Source organism: Geotrypetes seraphini, chromosome 8 (genome assembly GCF_902459505.1).
Source record: "Geotrypetes seraphini chromosome 8, aGeoSer1.1, whole genome shotgun sequence".
Taxonomy (NCBI): domain Eukaryota; kingdom Metazoa; phylum Chordata; class Amphibia; order Gymnophiona; family Dermophiidae; genus Geotrypetes; species Geotrypetes seraphini.
The window spans coordinates 28658258-28680380 of NC_047091.1; the positions used below are offsets into that span (position 1 = coordinate 28658258).

At 43.4% G+C, this 22123-nt stretch overlaps 1 protein-coding gene across 4 annotated transcripts in view; it reads right to left on the reverse strand.

Moving 5' to 3' along the window:
• Nucleotides 1–22123, reverse strand: part of STK40 (serine/threonine kinase 40) — a 69494-nt gene that overhangs the window by 34032 nt on the left and 13339 nt on the right. For 3 of the 4 annotated variants that reach the window (XM_033955390.1, XM_033955389.1, XM_033955388.1), the window contains exons 2-4: nucleotides 7719–7829; nucleotides 6931–7016; nucleotides 1204–1347 (exon numbers count right to left, since the gene is read on the reverse strand). In XM_033955390.1, the coding sequence (XP_033811281.1) occupies nucleotides 1204–1347; nucleotides 6931–7016; nucleotides 7719–7829 (341 nt within the window). Of the gene's footprint in view, nucleotides 1–1203; nucleotides 1348–6930; nucleotides 7017–7178; nucleotides 7284–7718; nucleotides 7830–22123 lie in introns of those variants that run through there. The other variant, XM_033955391.1, reaches the window with a different exon arrangement.

Consider the following 22123-nt stretch of genomic DNA (forward strand, 5'->3'; position numbering starts at 1 on the left):
TAAATGTAGGCCTGTAAAACGCTGGCCTAAATTTAAGGCGTCCATACAAAAATTAGATGCGATTCTGGATGTGGCGATTGTTTTGCAGGCGCTTACTGCGACAGGTGCCTCTTCCAGAATCAGGCCCTCAGAGTCCAGAAAAGGATCCCTGAAAGGACATGCTGTATAAATACATTCAAAACGACTTCTATAAACTTAACTTTATACTCAGATATTTGGCTTTTAGTTATATAAACAAAATGTGTCATGTAGTGGTTTGTAGCCTTTATTTTATACCACCTAAAAACTGTTAATAGTAAAAAGGGTCCCTCGATATCCTCCTACAGCATCACATCTAAGACTTAACAACACTCAAAACATCTTTCTTGAAATCCCACGTCCCCCTCAAAACTGGTGCTGTGCAAAATAGATCCAACACACCACTGCTCTTCACAAAATGACAAGTGACTGAGGCATCGTGAAGGCCTGGTGTTTCCTTGGCAAGAATGTGTTAAGTAACTGGGATTTTAGACAGGTATTACAAACGATGGTATTATCTCAGTTGGACTACTGCAATGGTATTTACCTAGGCGTACCTTCTACCCATATCAAGGCGTTACGAACTGTACAGAACTCAGCAGCTCAGATGTTGATGGGAGTGTCTTGTTATGAGCACATAGGTCCCATCTTAAAGAAATTACACTAGTTACCAATTCACTTTCAAATTCAACTTAAAATCTTGAAAATCTGTTCAACAAGGCATTTATGGTACCTTGCCTCACTATTTGATAAAACGTTTTCCATTGTACAAACCATCCAGACCACTGAGATCTGAGAACCATTTGTTGCTTGACACGGGTATAATGAATACTGTACGTTATGTGCGAACTAAGAAATCTTGTTTATTGCTGGGCCTGTCCTCTAGAACGCTTTAACAGGCACATTGGATTTTGTAGAAATTTGCTACACTTCAGAAAACTTATAAACCTCTCTTTTTGCACAAGCATTTCTCTGCTAGCTGTATCTCATTTTCCATTGCTTCTGTTGCCCTGTCAGAATGGGTCTGAGATGCTGTTTACATTCGGACTTCCTTTGCTCTTGTCTGCTATGTGGATTCTTAAGACTTTGCATGTGTTTAAAAGTTGTGTATGTTATCTGTGAGCCGCTTCGGTCAAATGTGTTAAATAAATAAATAAAAGAAGCCCTTTTTTTTGTCCTCTTTACCTGGAAGAGTCCATGGTGATGAACCACACCGTCCTGGTTGTGGAGCAAAGAAAGCAAGGAGTACTCCGTATGCAACAGCATCTTGCCCTGCCGCTCTTCTTGCGTCTCTGCTCCCTTATACCCTCGCTCTTCCAATGTGAGAATCTTGCATAAGAGAACACAAAAATTCAAATTTTTTAGGGGTTTAGCACCAAATAAGAAATAATGAAGGGGTCTTTTTGCTAAGCTGCCTAAAGAAACAGGCTTAGTGCATCCTTACACTGGACTTTCCCCATGTGCCAAGCCTTCTTTTAGCGTTGCTATCAAAAAAAGAGCCTTTTTCTATTTATTTCATTAATATCTTTGTGCTGATGTTAGAGCACTAGTGTGTGGCCATTGGAAAAAAATAAATGACCATGGGAGCACTTACCGTCTCCTATTTCAGAAGCACTAAGGGCTCCAGCGTTAAGGGCACGCTAATGAGTCTGTGCCTCTATCAAATTAATTATGGGAGCTAAGAAGTTCGACTATGTAACTCCATTACTTCAAAATGCACATTGGCTTCCAGTATCACATTGTATTCTATACAAATTATCTTTACTTACATTTAAATCGTTATTACATAAAACTCCTGCTTTTATTTATAAAGCATTGATACCATATAATTCTCCCAAATTTTTAAGATCAAATGACCAACTTTTGTTGGTCATTCCTACTCTCAAAATTATCAACACTCGAAGGCAATTTATATTTACTGTTACGGCGCCTCAGACATGGAATTCACTCCCGCTATATTTAAGAGAGGAGAAGAATTTGGAAAAATTTAAAAGCCAACTTAAGAGCTTTCTTTTTAAAGATGCGTTCACTACCTAATTGAAATGTTAATTTGCTCTTTTGTTAATTGCTCTTCTGTCTATTCTTATCTTTACTTATTTATTTGTCCTCCTACTCCTATTTTGTTTTACCTTTAATTGTTGATTCTTTCCTATCTAAGATTGTATTTCTACCCCACCTGTATGCTGTCCTGTTTTAATTAGTTTGTTTTTGTGATTTATCCCCTTGTTAATTATATGGTCTATTTTATGTATATTTTAGATAATCTATTTTACCAGTGTACATCGCTTAGTATTTGGAATAGGCGATTAATCAAATAATAAATAAACTTGAAACTTGCACTAGCAGGGAAATTCTATAACAGGCGCTAAAACTTAGGCTTCGGTAGGGCAGCTACCGACGCCTATGTTAAAAATGGCGGAAAACCCTGATGCTCAAGCACCTAAATAAAAAGCACCGGAATCGCACCTCGTAGGCACTTTCTCCGCGGAGCCTAACGGCAACATGGGCGTGGCTAATGCCAGAAGAGGTGTCAGGCGCTGGAAAGCACCTACGTAGGCGCGATTCACGGCATAGACAGACGCTGGAAAGGTAGGCCCAGAAAACCCTGGCCTATATTTCCGGCACCTATCTTGCTCAGAGGTACGATTCTGTGTACGGTGCCATTGTGTGATTGAAACGCAATCCGTGGCCACTTTTTAGGTAGCTAACGATATTTATCTATTTCTTTGGATTTATGTCCTGTCCTCCTAGAAGAGCTCAAAAGGGGTTACAAGTTTACATACATAATAAAACATAGCAGGGTATAGTAATGTAGAACATGACACAGCATTTTAGAACAGGATAGGACAAATACATAGGAGGAGCACAATAGTATTTAAAAAGCATGGCGCGTAAATAGAATCTGAGCCTAGATGATTAGTGCATCCATGCCCATTTTTCATGCCAAAAGCACATGCAGGTGAGGAAATTAACCAGGGGTGCTTTAGTGCTCGGCCATTTTTGCTGCATTAGCACCAAACGCATCTTAGTAAAAAAAGGGCCTTAGCTTTGCAATAACATACTTAAGGATGGCAAAAAAACTGGGAAATATAAAATGCATTATGATATCTTTGTTTTATATCAGGTATTTTATTTCTCCTAAAGTAAATAAGCAATTTTACAATGCCAAATATTTTTTAAAAGGCTTTTTTTCCCCCCCTAAAAGTGCTCCATTTCCTATGGAAATCTCTCTACTGGTGAAACTAAGCCCTGAGAAACTAGTGACAATACTAGCAATCAGGGCTGTGGAGTCAAGAAGTCGAGACAATTTTGGGTACCTGGAGTCGGAGTGGTGGGTACCAGAAACTATGGAGTCTGAGTCAATTTTGGGTACCTGGAGACGGAGTCTTGGGTACCAGAAAATATGGAGTCTGAGGCAATTTTGGGTACCTGGAGTCGGAGTTATGGGTACCAGAAATTATGGAGTCTGAGACAATTTTGGGTACCTGGAGTCGGAGTCGTGGGTACCAGAAATTATGGAGTTGGAGTCGAAGAGTTGGAGACAATCTTGGGTACCTGGAGTCGGAGGCACCAGAAGATGAGGAGTCGGAGTCGAAGGATTTATCTACTTACTCCACAGTCCTGCTAACAATTTCTCACTTCTTCCCAGAGGAAAAAAGTTCTACAGACTTCCATTTGCGTGTATGGAGAGTCTAGAAATTGTGTATAAGATCTGAATTTTAGAATAAACAACTCATTTAACTGTGTCATTTTTGCTTTTACAGACAGAGGAAGCCATCACTCTTGTTAAAGATTCCTGACAATTTATTAACTTCTTTGGTTCCAGACAGATATTGCACATGCCTTCAGGTGACAGCTCAACTCACTTGAACAGGTTTTAACCTCACTACCTCAGCACTGTCAACCAAAACACGTCAATCTGTTTGGCAAGATCAATCTCACTGCTTGACAAGATCATAAAACTATTTGAAACAGCTTAATCAACTGTCAGAAGTGGTGAAAAAAAGTTTGGTTTAAAAGCTTCAGCTCTCTCATTTTCCCATTTTCCTCTTTTTTAAAAATTAATTTATAGTTTATTCAGCATTTCCTGTAATGTAATAAACCAGGATAGCTATATACAAAGGAAATTAAACAATATGCACTATCCAAAAACACAAATACAAAAACAGAGGGAGGCAGCTCCCCCCCAAAAAAACCAACCAAACAAACAACAACCCAAAAAACTATGCACCCATCCATCAAGTAAAAAAGAGAGAGAGTAATATCAAAATCAAGAAATATTAGGAAATCCACTTTCTCAAACATCAGGAAGATAGTAAGGTTTCCACATTTCTATCACTGACCCTAAAAAAAACCCTCAAAGCTAACTCTTCTTCTTAATTGAACTTATTTTTATATTTTCTTTTTAAAATAATTCAAATACTTTTCAATAAATTTTGGCCTGCCAACCTTTAAGATAAGTGTAGACTGTTATTGCAAGTTATATTTAAAGTAAAGCATGAATTTACACCAAGTGCATGAATACAAAAGAGCTATACTGTATATACTCGAATTTAAATCGATCCGAATATAAGCCGAGACCCCCATTTTTACCCCAAAAAGGATAAAAAATGGTTGACTCAAATATAACTCGGGCAAATTAATATTCAAATGCCCTGCCCAGATCTGCACCCAGGACCTCCTCCCTCCCTTGTCAGGCTCTGCACCCAGCCCCCTCCCTGCCAGCTACTGTACCCAGCTCCCTGCCTTCCATCCCCCTGTCAGGCTCTGTACCCAGCCTCCTCCCTGCCAGGTACTGCACCCAGCTCCCTTCCCTCCATCTCCTGTCAGGCTCCACACCCAGTCCCTTTCTCTCCATCCCATCAGGCTCTGCATCCATCCCCCTCCCTCCCCTGTCAGGCTCTGCACCCAGCCTCCTTCCTTCCTTCCTTCCTGCCTTCCTTCCCCCCCACACTCCCAGGCTCTGCACCTTGTCCCCCCCTCCCTGCCCTGTCCATTGTACCTGCTCTGCCGATCCCTGGTGGTCCAGAGGTGCAGCGGGCAGGAGCGAGCTTTCTGCGCTCCTGCCCCGCTGCTAACCCGATCGATCACAGTTATGGCCGCCACGAGTTCCGGTTTCCTCAGTCGCTGAGCAGCACGAGCAGGAGCACACTTTGGCGCTGAGGGGCTTCCTGACTGGCTCCCGCAAATTCTTGCGAGAATTTGCAGGAGCTAGTCAGAAAGCCGAGCAGCAGCACCAAAGCGCACTCCTGCTCATGCCACTCAGTGGCTGAAGAAACCGGAACTCGTGGCGACCATAGCAGTGACTGACCAATCAGGTTATCAGAGGAGCAGGAGCGCGGAAAGCTTGCACCTGCCTGCTGCACTTCTGGAACACCAGGGATTGGCAGAGCAGGTATGACGGACAGGGCAGGGAGGGTGGTTAGGATGCAGAGCGTGGCGGCAGCCTGCAATAATTCTGGGAGGGGGCGCTGGTCCGAATATAAACCGGGACCCACATTAAAAATCCCAGTTTTTATTCAAGTATTTACGGTATATACTGTATATGCATTGAAACCTTTTGGCCCCTTTCCTCCACATCTGTCCTTGTACAGCTCAGTCACTCAGGAAGCTGCCCCAGCAACACCTGCCATCCTACCAAAAAAGACTGGCTGCCAAGAAGGGGCCATTGAGACAACGTGGAAAGCCGCCCCAGTGGCACGCGCCGTTGAAGCAGCGTGGGAATCCGCCCCAGCAACACACACAGAGTGTCAGAATTACTGCTCTCCCCCAACCTAATATCTCGCAAGATTCAGGTCAGGAGAATCACTGGTGCTCTGAGGGAACAGAAAGGATCTGAAAAAATAGCCTAACTGAGATGGATTTTTTTTTTTAAAAGAATGGCAAGCTGTGCCACCAGATAAAAAATGAATAGAACAAGGTATCACGGTCAAAAAGCAAGGGTCAGCGCAAAGGAAAACCACCAGCAAGGGGACGGTAAAACCATTAGAAAGCAAACTTACTGTGAGGATAGCTGATGCACATACAGCTGTTACAAACGCTGTTTGTCAAAGCCTCTGTCCATTGCACTCCCTCTGGGTTAAGCCAACATGTTTTGTTGGGGTTTTTTTTTTTGTGGTCATGAAAGTGAGGAGGGAGCCAGAAGCATAGAACAAGTCTTAAATGGGGCTTCCAGGGATGGGTAGGGAGTGAACTAGCACCACCAGCTATATATACCCTGAAAAGGCACCTAAGGAGCCTATTCCCATGCTCACTTAATCAGTAAAGCTAAAACAGGAGAGAAGCTGCGCCAGGATCAGGGCCAAACCATGCTTACAGGCCATGCTGAGCAGCAGATAAGACCAGGAGCAGGAGAGAGACCATCCATCTGTCTGCGGAGATAGAGAATACTGAAGTACCAGTGAGCATAGATATGGCACAGCAGCTCAGCTTTGTGCTCTCTATCTCCACTTGCTGGTAGGTGGATTTAACCCACTCATCTGGATTCATCTGCTGCTGATGACAAGGGAACAGGAGTTATTTTCTGCTCAAGACCTGTAGACCCCCATAAGTTTCTAAGCTCCTACCACTTAACCAAAACATTCTAGGTGTTTGCAATTTCTGTCTCCAGATGTTGAAGAGCTAAAAAGATTTAACAGTGGGCATGCTCCAGTTAATGAACAGGACACAAAATGTTACTGGCAGATATGTAAAGTGTAATAATGTGGAGGAAATGAAGCAAAAAAGGGCAAAGAGGGTAAGAGGTGGCACAGTCAACATATAACAGTTGATTCAACCAGAAAAAATGCAATCACCAATGCCAAGAAAATGTGACAGGTAAGGCGGGGAGATATTTAAAAAAAAACAACTCCAAAACATTTTAAAAACCATGAATTTACAGCACAGATGTTGTCTACTTTCAAGCTAGCCTACCTTAAGCTGGTAGAAATCATCTGTGCCATCCTTTCTTGCCAGGCACTGGACAATGCTTGGCACTGGAGAGTTACCTAGGCGAGGACCTAGTAGAACATAACAAAACACTCTTACTTCTTTGCAGAAATGAAAGCTATGAGTAATGCAGTGTTATGTAAAAATGCAGTTGGCATGCACATTACACCAGTCTAAACCAACTTTAATTTTCTTAGCAGACCAAGACAAAGCCCGGCCCTCCCTCAACATACTTTGCCTGACTACAGAAATACCAGGTAGTGGCTACATTAGCAGGCTTCCAGATGCTCAGGCAATGATTTGTAGACCTCTGCTGTGTTATTCAACCTCTCCTCTCAGGAAGAAAAAGCTTTCTGACAGACTGTCAATAGCTGCAGCACTGCAAGTGAAGGACTGGCTAGAGGCAACACCCCCCCTTACAGAGGTTTGCAATGAGTGTCTGAACTGGTTAGAACAAGTGATCAAGTTCTCACAGCAAATAATTGAATTAAACAGACCACTGCCACCTATGCATTCACTGTACACACTTTCAAAGCCCTTTTAAACATGACACCACAGATTCAATTATGAACAGAATTAATTCCCAGTCCAAGAGGCGACTTGAACATGGAACACATTAACATACAGAAAAGTGCCTCAGGGCTATGCAGAACCCTTTCGTTCAACATGCATGAGGATTTTACTCGGTGATTACTAATGAATTCAACGTTCAGACCCTATAGAGAGCTCCTATACAGTTCCAAGCCACTGGAGAAAAGTGCCTTACATCTTACCTAGGATGAAAGGTCCTGCTCTCTTGGCGTTGCTGCCGGTGCATAAAGCCTTTGCTCGAGCTGATGTCTCGCCAGCTCCTCTGTCTGATGCTCTCCGCTTCATTCTCAGCTCTTGAAAGAGAGAGAGACACACACAAGGACACATCAGCCTGAGCAGTTTGCTAGCTAGAACCCTTCTGCTAAATCCTGCCTGGTGCTGCAAGCTTTTTCACTCGATGATGCATCCTTGCCTCCACCTACTTACGTTACAGGCATTTCTCACTGACACAAAGCTGGACTCGGCTCTCTCTCTCTTGTATTAATCAGGGCTTACAGACTCTGCAATCCAGGAGGGTATGGGCCATCCTCGGAATACACCACAAAAGGCACAGGAAGCTAAACACATGCCAGGTTTTTTTCCCCCCCCTTTAATCCTGCTGTGTGGTTTTGTTCATTCTCGTAAAACAGACTTCAGTTTTCTACATAATGAACATAAGAATTGCCGCTGCTGGGTCAGACCAGTGGTTCATCGTGCCCATCAGTCCGCTCCTGCGGTTGCCCCTAGGTCATAGACCAGTGCCCTAACTGACACCAGCCTTACCTGTGTACGTTCTGGTTCAGCAGGAACTTGTCTAACTTTGTCTTGAATCCCTGGAGGGTGTTTTCCCCTTTAACAGCCTCCGGATGAGTGTTCCAGTTTTCTACCACTCTCTGGGTGAAGAAGAACTTCCTTACGTTCGTACGGAATCTATCCCCTTTTAACTTTAGAGAGTGCCCTCTCGTTCTCCCTACCTTGGAGAGGGTGAACAACCTGTCCTTATCTACTAATTCTATTCCCTTCATTATCTTGAATGTTTCGATCATGGACCCTCTCAGTCTCCTCTGTTCAAGGGTGTGTGGGGGGGGGGAAGGAAGGCAGGAATGTACGTAGAAATAAGAGTTTAATCAGAGTTTGGGGGATTTTAAATCTGTATTACACAAATATTTTCAGAACATCAGTTTGTGTTCATCATTTTTGTTAAAGTTTTATGTAACTATCACAGGTGGTCTTTGGAGTTTTGTGCATTTCTGTTTATGGCATTATGTAATGTTGCAGCCCGCGAGGGGTAGTACTGACATTCACGTAGCCTCTGTGTTGCTTCCCCTGCCCCAGACTGTCTATATAGCTCTATGCTCACTCTGTGAACAAAACCCAACCAGAAACTGGCATCACCATGTGGCAATGAACCTGTGATCCCTCAAACACCCCTCACCCCAGCCATAAGCCCAACGCACCCAGCAGTCCACTCCCGTGGCGGCCCATCAGGTCCGTGACCTGTAAGGTGATCCTTGTCTAAATCATTTAATCCCCCTTGTCCTATCTGTACCCTATCATAACCTATCTCTCCCTCTATATGTATCCCTCAATCCCCGTATCCTTCAGGAATTTATCCAATCCTTCTTTGAAACCCGGTAGTGTACTCTGGGTGTCAGGTCAAAAGCGCGCCGGGACAAAGGTGCGCCTAGACAATTGAGCGCAGCGTGCGCCGCTCTAAATTACTGTTTTTAGTGCTCCAACGGGGGGGGGGGGGGGAGGGGGAACCCCCCCCACTTTACTTAATAGACATCACGCCGCGTTGTGGGGGCGTTGTGGGGGGTGTGGTGGATTGTAACCCCCCACATTTTACTGAAAACTTCACTTTTTCCCTGTTTTTAGGGAAAAAGTTCAGTTTACAGTAAAATGTGGAGGGTTACAACCCCCCAAACCCCCCATAATGCCGGCGCGATGTCTATTAAGTAAACTGGGGGGGGGGTTCCCCAACAAAACCCCCCATCGGAGCCCCTAAAAACTGTAATTTAGAGCGGCGTGCACTGCGCTCAATTGTCGGCGCGCGCTTTTGTCTTTCGCGCCGTTGCCTATGAACCGTACTCTGTCCTATCACAACCGGCTTTCAAAGAAGGATTGGATAAATTCCTGAAGGATACGGGGATTGAGGGATACAGATAGAGGGAGAGATAGGTTATGAAAGGATATAGATAGAAGGACAAGGGGGATTAAAGGATTTAGACAAGGATCACCTTACAGGTCATGGACCTGATGGGCCGCCGTGGGAGCGGACTGCTGGGCACGATGGACCTCTGGTCTGACCCAGCGGAGGCAACTTCTTATGTTCACTCCTTGTCCTGGTCATTGCCGCTAAAGATATTGTTGCAATCTGTGTTTAACACATTACTCTAGAACCTACCCATTCAGTTCTAAACAAACTTCTGTCTGCCTCCCTAGGGTTACCAGATTTTTGCTAAAAAAAGAGAGGACATATGGCTCCACACTGTTCCACTCACAGCCCTTCCTCACTGCGCCCCCCCCCCCCCAACCCCGGCCCCACACAAACCTAGACTGGAGGGCATCTACACATGATCGGGTGTCACCGCGTTGCGTCCGCGCAGATGCCCTCCAGATGCAGCCCCAATCTCAACACTTTTCAAAACCCGGACAAAGTGCCGGGTTTTGAAAAACCGTCTGGACAGACCGCTAAAAAGAGGGCACGTCCGGGTAAATCCGGACGTCTGGTAACCCTATGCCTCCCACAAGGAATACAGCAATACAAACATTGCTTTACTGCAGGGGTTCTCAAAGTCCCTCCTTGAGGGCCGCAATCCAGTCGGGTTTTCAGGATTTCCCCATTGAATATGCATGAGATCTATTTGCATGCACTGCTTTCAATGCATATTCATTGGGGAAATCCCGAAAACCCGCCATTACCTCACGGTTCAAGGCGGATTACAAAAAGAGTTAGAGAAGGTGGTTTACAGAAGATGTAGAGTAGGTTGTTTCTGGGGGTTGGAGAGTTGGTTGGGGAGAATCCGGCCCAAAATGATTTCTTTATTGAAGTGGGTGTTGGGTCATACCCACAGTTCAAAATTCATGGAGATGATTCAGAGTAACTAAAGCAGTTCACTAAGTCTAAGATGTTAAGATCAAATTGAGAAACTCAGAGTAATAATTTGTCAGGACCAGGTGGTCCTCACCCCAGAGTCCAAAGAGCTAAGATGGCTGAACCTGGAGGATGGTCAATGTAATGCCAGCCAGCTTTTTAAAACAGTTCCTGAAGTGATCTAGGCCAGTGGTTCCCAACCCTATCCTGGAGGACCACCAGGCTAATCGGGTTTTTAGGATAGCCCTAATGAATATGCATGGAGCGGATTTGCATGCCTGTCACCTCCATTATATGCAAATCTCTCTAATGCATATTCATTAGGGCTATCCCAAAAACTCGACTGGCCTGGTGGTCCTCCAGGATAGGATTGGGAACCACTGATCTAGGCAACTACAGTCCAGTCTGAAATCTTTGTCAGGCAACATGGCTTAAGTTCTACTAAAAACAAAAACAGCTGACCCTATAGACAAACATTGTTTAATGAGAAAGCAAATGTGGGTTCAACAAAGGCAAATCTTATCTTACCAACTTATTAAATACTCTTTTCAAAGAGTAAACAAGTGGATAAGGGTGAGCTGGTGAATATGGTGTATCTGGATTCTCAGAAGGTGTTTGACAAAGTCCCTCATGACTAATTTTAGGAGGTTAGTCATAAGAGGCTATGCCCTTTGTGAATTGCAAACTGGCTAAGACAGGAAACAGATAGACTATCTAGTCAGTTATCCACATGGAAGAGGGACTGAGTATCTCAAGGTTAAGCTTGTAGACAGAAAATCCACTGGGAGGCCTCAGGTAGCTACAAAAGCAACTCACATGATGCAACTTCAGTTTCAGGAGACAGGATCAGAAGGAAAAGCTAAGTTCAATTAAGAACGGCAACAAAAGGATTCCTAACACCCAACTGGCTGCCAACAGCACTGTAAAGCTTTCATTTTATCAAGTTTAATCTGTTGTATACACAGTAGATCTTACCCGCTGAACACACTACAAAGAAAACGTGTTGCTTATCAATCACCCGTTGCAGCGTTCTTCCCCACTAGAGAGTTGTAAGTGCAGTCCCTCAATTTAATGGCACTAACAAGAGACAGTAGACACAACACATACCTTTCCAGTCTTAAGGTTGGATCACCGTTGTCAAACTCCATTGTCTTATGACTAATTACTAAGACCAAGAACTTGCCACTTTGCCATCTAAGTGGTACCAAGAAACATAAAAACGTAGGCTGTTTAAAAACAAAAAAAAAATCCCCCCACCGAATAGTAGCTGCAGGTATGAAACCTCTCTCAGGGTGACAGAGGCTGGTCTTACTTTGTAAATAAAACTACACCAAAAGCATCACCTACATTCCCCACTGCAGCACAAATGGTTATTACAGAGGTGTGTCTTGTCACAGCTCACATTTGTAGCTGGCCTGAATCACTTAGGGAAGGTTCTTCCCAGTAAAATCACATAAATACTATTAAAATTAACAGCTGCAGTTGTAGTCATTATTAGGTCAAAATAAAACATGAGAACAGCCTTAGTGGGTCAGACCAATGGTCCATCTAGCCCGGTATCCCAATCCAGGTCATGAGCACCTGCCAGAAACATTCCGTGCTACTGATCCAGGCCAAGCATCAGCTTTCCCCATGTCTGTCTCAACAATAGACTACGGACTTTTCCTCCAGGAACCTGTCCAAACCTTTTTTTTAAACCAGCTAGGTTAACTGATGCGGTACATGAGCCTTTGACTTATTTTATTATTAATTATACTGGCTCCCTGTTGCATCACATATCTTAGGACAGGCACATTTGCATTTTAAGGGGTTTGTTTTAGAAACCTAATTTCTCTGGCCAAGTTATTGACCAGATATAAAACTGTGAGATCCTTAAGGTCATCTGAGCAAATGTCTCTGGTGATTTCCAGTACCACATGGAGAGATTTTTTGCAGCTCTTTCCCTGTTGCATCTTTTTAGTTGCCAAGTACATTTCAGATTTCTGTGTACAAAAACATTTCAACAACTGTAGTAAATGAGTCATGGGTGATTGTGTATTGCTCAATTTAAACTTGATTACTTTGTATTTTGTTGGCTCAGCATTCAAATGGCATTTCTAAGTATAGTGGCTTCTGCTATACGAATTTTCAGCAGCACTCTATGGATACAGTGCAATGGTAGAGCAGGGGCAGAGTGAAGATGATCCACTCAGCTGCTCTCTGCACAGTTCAGCAGTTCAAAAATAGTGCCCTGTATGGACCCTGCAAGGTTTAATACTGACCCATTGTTTTAGCTTTGCATCGATGTTCCCTCTAAGCACCGAGTTCATGTGAGCAAAATTTTTTTTTCACGATGAAAGGACTAAGATGATGTGAGCAAAAATTTTCGATTACATTACCCCGTATTCGCGGGGGATGTGAGCGGACCATAGGTGCGAATAACTTTTTAAATGTTACTCATGGTTTTTAGAAAAAGCCTTCGTTTTTATTATTGAAACCGCGATTTCTGGCCTTGGATTAGGCAGGCATGCTGGGAAGAAGCCTTTCTCTCTATGGACACTGGGAAGCATGGAAGCAGCGAATTTGTGGGAGAAAGCATGGAAGCAGCGATTTTCAGAGTGAATGGTAAGCGATAAACTTTTTTATTGGTACAGTAAAAGGAAAAAGAACTTTAATGATGATGTAATTTTTTTGGGGGGGCGGAGTCAGCATCTGAAAAATCACGAATAAGCGAATCTGCAGATATGGAAACCGCAAATACGGAGGGAGAAGTGTATACACACTGTACATTAGAAATTAAGGGCTCCTTTTATTAGGAGGATTTTAGCATGGGCCGGCAAGGTAAATGCCCCGATGCTCTTTTACCTCACTGACCCTCAATAAAAACCTCTAGCACCATTTAATAAAACCCAGCGTAAGAATTACAAATACAAGTTTAAGAAATGGAAATAAGATGATTGTTTACTGAAAAAAACATTTTTCATAGCTCTCAGAAGCCAACACTCCTTTCCCAGGTCAAGACAGTAAGTTGTCCTGACCTGAGAAAGGAGGTTTTGGTCTCTGACAGTTGGTCAAAAATGTATTAAAATTAGAGCAATGAAAAGATATCACCTTAATTCTAAATTCTATTTATCCCCCCCCCTTTCACAAAACTGTAGCGTGGATTTTAGCGTCGGCAGTGGTGGAAATGCTCCGACGCTCATAGGAATTCTATGAGCATCGGAGCTGTTACCACTATGACCAGTGCTAAAAACTGCACTACGGTTTTGTAAAAGGAGAAATATATTTATTAACCTTTATAAATACGGGGCACCACACTACTTGATCCAGAATGAAAAATGAAATTAGTTTTTCTACCTTTACGTTCTGGCCATTCACTTCTCTGGTTTCTGCTTTCCTCCATCTTAAATCACTTTCCAGGATTTTTCTCTCCTCCTTTCTTCTTGGCTTTATTTTTCTACCTCTATGTCCAGATTTAACTCATTCTTACTGTCCAGTCTTCAAGTTCCCTCTTTTTTACGGTCTAGGCAGCTTTCCATCTCTTTCTCTCACCCTGGCTCTATTTTACTTCCCCTTATTCCCCTCTTTCACTAACACTGACCTTTCTCTCCCCCTTCTATACGATGTTTGTCCCTATATTTCCCCTTCCCCCCTCCATCATTATCTCCCTCCTTTCTGTCTCTCCCCCCCAAATACCTGCTCATTTCTCTCCCCTCTTCCATCCAGCATCTACCCCTTCTATATAGAGTCTGCCTCCTCCCCCCCTTTCCATCCAGCATCTCCACACTTTCTCCCCTTCCATCAGTATCTCCCTCCTCTGTCTCTTCCCTCTTTCATACCGTCTGTCCCCTCTTTCCTCTTCTATCTAGGTTTCAGTCCCCCTTCTTCTATATCCAGTGTCTCCCTTCTCTCCCTCTCCATCAGTATTTCCATCCTCTATCTCTCCCCTTCCCTAGAACATTTGCACCCTCTCTTCTATCCAGCATCTTACCTTTCACTTCTCCCATTCCATCGTCTCCCTCCTCTCTGTACCCCACCTCCCAACATCTGCCCTTTCTCCCCTCAGTTCTATCTAGTCTTCCCACTTTTATACAAAATCTACCCCCTCTCTCTGCCCATCCCACATCCACCAGCATCTGCAACCTCTCTCTGCCCACCCCACATCCACCAGCATCTGCATTCTCTCTCTGCCCACCCCACATCCACAAGTGTCTGCCCCCTCCCTCTGCCCATCTCACATCTTTCAGTGTCTGCCCCCCTCGCCCCCCACCCAACATCCATCAGTGTTTGCCCCCTAGCATACCCACTGCTGCTGCTTTCCTGAAGGAGCAGCAGCAATGACAAACAGAAAAACTGGCTGCAAGACTTTCTCATACATATCCACAGTTCCTGGCTTTGCCCTGGAACAAGAAATGAGGTCGGAGAGGGCAGGCCAGAAGCTGCGAGTATGTATGGGAAGGTCCCGCAGCCAGTTTGTTTCACTTTATCGCCGCCACTGCTGCTGCTTCAGGAACGCAGTAGCAGAACAAAATGGAACAGTGATATAGGAGGGGTGCTAGTCCTGACTCCACTGGCTGCACGTCCTCCTGCTAAAAGGTACACGGCCACACAGCTGTGCAGCTTAGAGGCAACATTGCTTTGCATCCATAAATACTGAAAAATTACTTCAAAAATGTGTAGCCAAACTCCAGGCCTCTGAACTCTTTCTATCATCCATCTTCTGTATGTCAACTTGTAACAAGCCATTGTGTTTGTGAGTTGCCAGCAATTACATATGCATCACAATATGGTCTAAGCAACATGTCACATTTTTCAATACTCTGAATCATGCAGACAACAGTAGTAGAAAGAGCTTGCCATCCAGATCCCTCTTCAACTCAACTAACCCTCTTACTCAGGAAAATCCTCCTATATCAACCAAGACATATCCTATTTCATCTAAAAGAATACTAGGGCAGAAATTTAACATCAAGGATCTAGCCTTAACATTAGAAAGTTGTACATTGGGTCCAACATCTACTGTCTCTCATTGGTGCCATCATGTCGAGGGACAGTTGTCATAACTCTTTCAAGGAAGAACCTTGTTCGTGACTGCAACAGGTTGTTAATAAGCAGCAAGCTGGCTTTGTGTAGCAGGTAAGACCTACTGTGTTATGAAGAATTTCATCTATTTAGAAAATGAGGGGCTATTGCTTCTTCAAAATTAAAGAAAGGGGGGTGGGATGGCAAGACTGCTACTTTTTCTAATTCTGCACATGTCCTATAGCACAGTTCTTCAACCGCTGGTCCGCAGGAAATTTTTGCTGGTCTGCGCAGGGCCGGCAAGATTGACTCCCTTCAATTTCCTGCCGGTCCACGCAGGCCGGCAAGATCAACAGCTGAAGTCTGCGCCGGGCTGGAGAGATCTTGGGGAGCCTCCGACAGTGGCTTTCTCCCCTCTCTGCAGCTCTCCTTCACTTCCCAGCGCAGCGATTCACAAAGGCAGCCTCGGGGCTTTTGCTGAGTCGCGGCTGCCTCTTATGATGCAACTTCCTCTTTCCTCAGAGGCGGCGTGACCCAACAAAGGACCCGAGGCTGCCTTCCTGAATCACTGCGCTGAGAAGTAAGGAGAGCTGCTGGGAGGGGAGAAAGCCACTATTGGAGTCTGGGAAGCTGCTGGGCAAGGGGAAACAGGGACAGCTGCTACTGGAGAGGGAGAAGGAAAGATGCTGCTGGGAGGGGAGGAGGGAAAGAAATCTGGGAAGCTGCTGGGCAAGGGAAAAAAAGGGGTCAGCTGCTACAGGACCTGGAGGGAAGGAGAAGGAGAGATGCTGCTGGGAGGGGAGGAGGGAAAGGAGTCTGGGAAGCTGCTGGGCAAAGGGAAAAAAGGGACAGCTGCTACTGGACCTGGAGGGAAGGAGAAGGAGAGCTGCTGCTGGGAGGGGAGGAGGGAAAGGAGTCTGGGAAGCTGCTGGGCAAGGGAAAAAAAGGGACAGCTGCTACTGGAGAGGGAGAAGGAGAGATGCTGCTGGAAGGAGAGGAAGGGAAGAGAGTTACTGCTGAACAGGAGGAGGAGGGAAGGGAGAATGAAAAAAGGAAGGAAACAGCTGGCAGAGAGATTAGAGGAGGGGAAGGGGAGACACAGGCATGAGAAAATAGAGAGATTGATGATAGGAAGGGGACAGCAGAAAAATAAGCAGAGAGGGACAACGATGATAGATCTGGTGTAGGAGAGATAAAAATGAAGAGAGCAGTGAAGCTGGAATGAATCATGTAAAAAGGAGAGAGGGGGCACAAGCTGGATGGAAAGGGGAGAGGGGCATAGAAAGACAGATATCATATGGAAGGGGGAGAGGACAGACAGTGGATGGAAGGGGCAGATGCTGGATTGAAGAGACAGAGAGGGCAGACGCTGGAAGGAAGAGAGTGAAAAGAAGTTTGAAAGCAGAAACCAGAGACGACAAAAGGTAGAAAAAAATAATTTTATTTCTATTTTGTGATTAGAATATATCAGATTTGAAATATATATCCTGCTAGAGCTGGTGTTAGACATAACTGGAGACTGCAAATCCCAGGCAGTGCTTCTTTAGCTTCCAGCTGGTTTAGGGTGCTCTCTGACCAGGGGGCAGTTGCCCTAGTTGCATTCCCCTAACACTATTCCTGTCATGTGTGACTGCAGTATTCTGTTAGCATGATATTTCTGTGTAGCATTCTGTAATAATTTGGCTTGTTCAGTTTTCTTGATAGTAGAGGGGATATATGTGAAGGGGAGGGGAGACAGGGGTTTTGTTGATCCTTGCTCTGTATTATTTGTATTTAAAAAATGACAATTGTACAGAATATTGTTTCTTTTTATACTTTAATAAAATACATTCAATATAAAATCATAACTGAGGCTTGTACGGATGGGATCAGATGATTTGTGGGGACCGAGCTCGCGGAGATGGGGCGGAAACGGGGTTTTTAAATTTTAGTCCTAGTAGTTTGCCGGTCCACAAAATAATTCTTTTTTTTCTGCCGGTCCACGGGTGTAAAAAGGTTGAAAAACACTGTCCTATAGGACCAGAAAACCTTAAAAATATAGGGAGAGTATTTACCATCAGGAAGAGCATGCTAAATTTTCCCAGGTTAGCTTTATCGTCTTATCTATTTTTCCCTACTTTTGTGAGAAATTTTTTTATCACTGAACGGTGCTGCTCCAAATCTAGCAGTTTCTTATTCGACTTGCATGAGGACTCTCCAGACATCCTGTCTCTTGGAATGTTAGACTCACACTGAGCCACAACTGTGCATGAGTAACCTTGAGACATATCACAGCATGCACAGACTTGTTTCAACACGCTTGCTACTTTCTTTCATACTCAGGTAGATCAATTATTGGATGTCCCTCGACCTATAGTGTTATTTTGTGAACACCAAATCCATTTTTACATAAACAAAGACTATCATTAACGGATTCCTTCGTGTCTGTTGCACACGTTATCAGCCATTGATAGAGTGGGACAGCAAATTATTATCCTTTAGTATGCAAGACTGCAGTATTTTATAGACTCCAACTCCATACAAAATTGCTTTTGAATCCATAGCCCTGGTTAAAAATGTACTGACCCCGACTCCAGTTTCAAAATAAGCTTCACCATATTATTATTATGTTGTAAGATTTATCATTTTATATATTTCTATACTTATCTTTATCCTAGATCTAAAGTACTGATAACTATCAACAAAAAATTGAAAAGCCATATCAGTAGAAGTCAGAGGCGGACAGTAGAAAAAAAAACAGAGGAGTCTAAAATGAAGGTCTGGTGTACCAGAATCCACAGCCCTGATTTCATACTCTACAGCAGAATATTTTTATGCTGAATTCATTAATAGGAATTAGCTTTAGCTCCTTTCACTTCTTCTGCTAATAAATCAAGTGATCTTACCTAACTTTGTTGTAACATACGGTACAGAAACCAACACAGGAAAAACTGAGCTGGGGGGGGGGGGTTGGAGAGGGATGGAGCTATACCATCCCAACAGTATAAAAACACTACCATGTTCATTTCATGCTGAAAAATGGTCAGAGAAAGCCTGGAATCATAAAAAAATCTCTCATCAGATACAATCTCTGCCCTCACTTTCTATTTTTCTGTATTCACTGGAAGCAGTATAATAAAACAGAGGTTTTCCTATTTAGAAGGTTACAATAAACCTAAAGTCTTGATTACAAAGTCTCAGAATTGTCACTATAAGGATAAACATGCAAAAAATTAAGCAAAATAACCCATCTATCCTGCATACTAATAGCCATTATAAAAGAACGCTTATCACAGATGTAATTATGAAAGGATGGTATGATCGATCTGGGTGGGAGATGCAATTTAGTGGGCCTACCATGTGTTACAGAATAGGTCATTAGCGCTAATTTTTGGAGACTGGGATTCATATCTCATGCATCCTTAAGCACATTGTGTGACATGAAGACCATGAGCCTTCCAGGGAAGGGGCATAGCTGACACGACTGATTTTGTACAGCCCGTATACCATGATGTACATCCATCTTAAAATAACCAATTTACAGTTCTAATCTTGCAGTAAGATATCTTATGCCACATTCCTTTCTTTCATTCTTCCTAAGGAATTTCTCTTTGCTTTTAAAGAACAAAAAGGATGAAGAACCAAATAGGCTGAAGAGATGTGTGCTATCTACTTTACACTGCTGCTGCCAAAATCATAAAATTGCTCCCAACCTTTGCTAGAAAGACATGGTCACTGGAGCTTTCAATATTTCTATCCCGCTTGTATCAACAAGACTCTAAGTCAGGGGTGTCAAAGTCCCTCCTCGAGGGCCGCAATCCAGTCGGGTTTTCAGGATTTCCCCCAATGAATATGCATGAGATCTATTAGCATACAATAAAAGCAGTGCATGCAAATAGATCTCCTGCATATTCATTGGGGAAATCCTGAAAACCCGACTGGATTGCGGCCCTCGAGGAGGGACTTTGACATCCCTGGTCTAAGCGGATTACAAAAAGATCTACAGAATCATAACATAATTCACTACTCGTATATCAAAATATTTGTTAAAAAGATGTTTTTAACGCCTTTCAAAAAAATATAAAGAAATCTGTTAGTATCCAAATAGTGGGAAAGAATTCCAAATTTTACTGGATTGGTAAATAAACTATCATAAAAACAAAGGTGATCCAATCTCACAATAAAGTGTCAAATTATTGAAAATGAGATCTGAACAATTGAACATCTTTGGAAAAATTTTAACCCTCTGATCAGCTGATGTACAAGTTTCTCCCCACTAGTAAGGGGCCACTTCTCCTGGAGATGAGAGTAGAGAACAGAAACTGTCCTGCTCTCAGATCTCCAGGCAAGGTAACCCCGCCCCCACCCATACTGACTACTAGTTACCAATCTTAACTAAGAACATAAGCAATGCCTCTGCTGGGTCAGACCTGAGGTCCATCGTGCCCAGCAGCCCGCTCACGCAGCGGCCCAACAGATCCAGGACCTGTGCAGTGATCCTCTATTTATACCCTTCTATCTCCTTTCCAGCAGGAAATTGTCCAATCCTTTCTTAAACCCCAATACCGTACTCTGCCCTATTACATCCTCTGGAAGTGCATTCCAGGTGTCCACCACACGTTGGGTAAAGAAGAATTTCCTAGCATTCGTTTTGAATCTGTCCCCTTTCAACTTTTCCGAATGCCCTCTTGTTCTTTTATTTTTTGAAAGTTTGAAGAATCTGTCCCTCTCTACTCTCTCTATGCCCTTCATGATCTTGAAAGTCTCTATCATATCCCCTCTAAGTCTCCTCCAGGGAAAAGAGACCCAGTTTCTCCAATCTCTCAGCGTATGAAAGGTTTTCCATCCCTTTTATCAGACTTGTTGCTCTCCTCTGAACCCTCTCGAGTAACGCCATATCCTTCTTAAGGTACGGCGACCAATATTGGACACAGTATTCCAGATGAGGACGCACCATCGCCCGATACAGCGGCTGGATAACTTCTTTCGTCCTGGTTGTAATACCCTTCTTGATTATACCTAGCATTCTATTCGCTCTCTTAGCGGCCGCTGTGCACTGTGCTGTCGGCTTCATTGTCATAAGCATAACACTGGGCAGTGAGTGCATCCAATTTCTGCATCCCATGTCCAGAGAATGTGGGAGGCTCAGCTACTGGCCAGTTCCATGAGCACATGGGCACGCTAATGGAGGAGCGCGGGTTGAAAGATGTCAAACTTTACTAGCTGCATTCTGGTAAACAATCTGCATATGCAAACTGTGTGCCGTAGAAAACTAATGTGCCCCGGCAGTTTAATTTGGATCAAGTCCTAGTACTAGGCAAGTTATTCTTTTAAAGTTGGGAGGGGATATAATTAAGTTCTACAAAATCCTAAGTGGTGTAGAACAGGTAAAAGTGAATTGATTTTTCAAAAACTACAAAAACCAGGGGACACAATGAAATTACCTGGAAATACTTTTATAACAAATAGGGAGAAATATTTTTATACTCAGAAAAATAGTTAAGTTTTGGAACTCGTTGCAAGAGGACATGGTTACAGTAGTTAGCGTAGCTGGGTTTCAGCAAGGTTTGGACAAGTTCCTGGAGGAAAGGTCCATATAGCCTGTTATTGAGACAGACATGGGGGAGGATACTGCTTGCCCTGGATCTGCAGCATAGAATGTCGTTACTGTTTGAGTTTCTGCCAGATACAGTACTTGGAAACAGGAAACTGGGCTAGATGGACCATATGTTCTTATGATTCAACGAAATATAAAATTTGACCTAGAATAATTTGTGTGCAACTTTATACAGTATACCCACAAGAGGGCATCCGCTGAAAATCAGGGGCGGAAAATTTCATGGCAACACCAGGAAGTATTTCTTTACCGAAAGAGTGGTTAATCAATGGAATGAGCTCCCAGTTCAGGTGATCGAGGCCAGCAGCGTGCCAGATTTTAAGAATAAATGGGATGCCCATGTCGGATCTCTAAGAGGGTAGAGCTAAGGGGATGGGTCATCAGAGTGTGATCTTTCAGAGGGTTAAGGGGAAGGGTCAATAGAGTGGGCAGACTTGATGGGCTATGGCCCTTTTCTGCCGTCATTTTTCTATGTTTCTATGTTACCCTCTTCTTGGCAAAGGCAATTCATAATGGTTTACAAATATATAACTACTAGCTGATGCCCCGGCGTTGCATGGGTATTTAATTATAGCAATAACACTGTAAATGGATTCAAATAAAGATACTTTATAGTGGTGAATGAAATTATTTTTTAACAGCTTTATAAAAAGTACAATATTCAAATTATAATGTGAAATATTTGACAAAATGAATACAATACAACTAACACAAAACTTGATTATAAACAACATTTTTAGTTTCTCCTCCAGGAGCAAGAACATATAAATTCTTGGGTGAACCCACCCTTAAGCAAGCAACACAGAGTTGTCCATGGGAAAAACAGGGGGATCTTAAATCCACTCCACAGTATGTAATAGTCTGTCCCTGTGATTTGTTGATTGTGATAGAGAATGCAAATCTCACTGGAATTT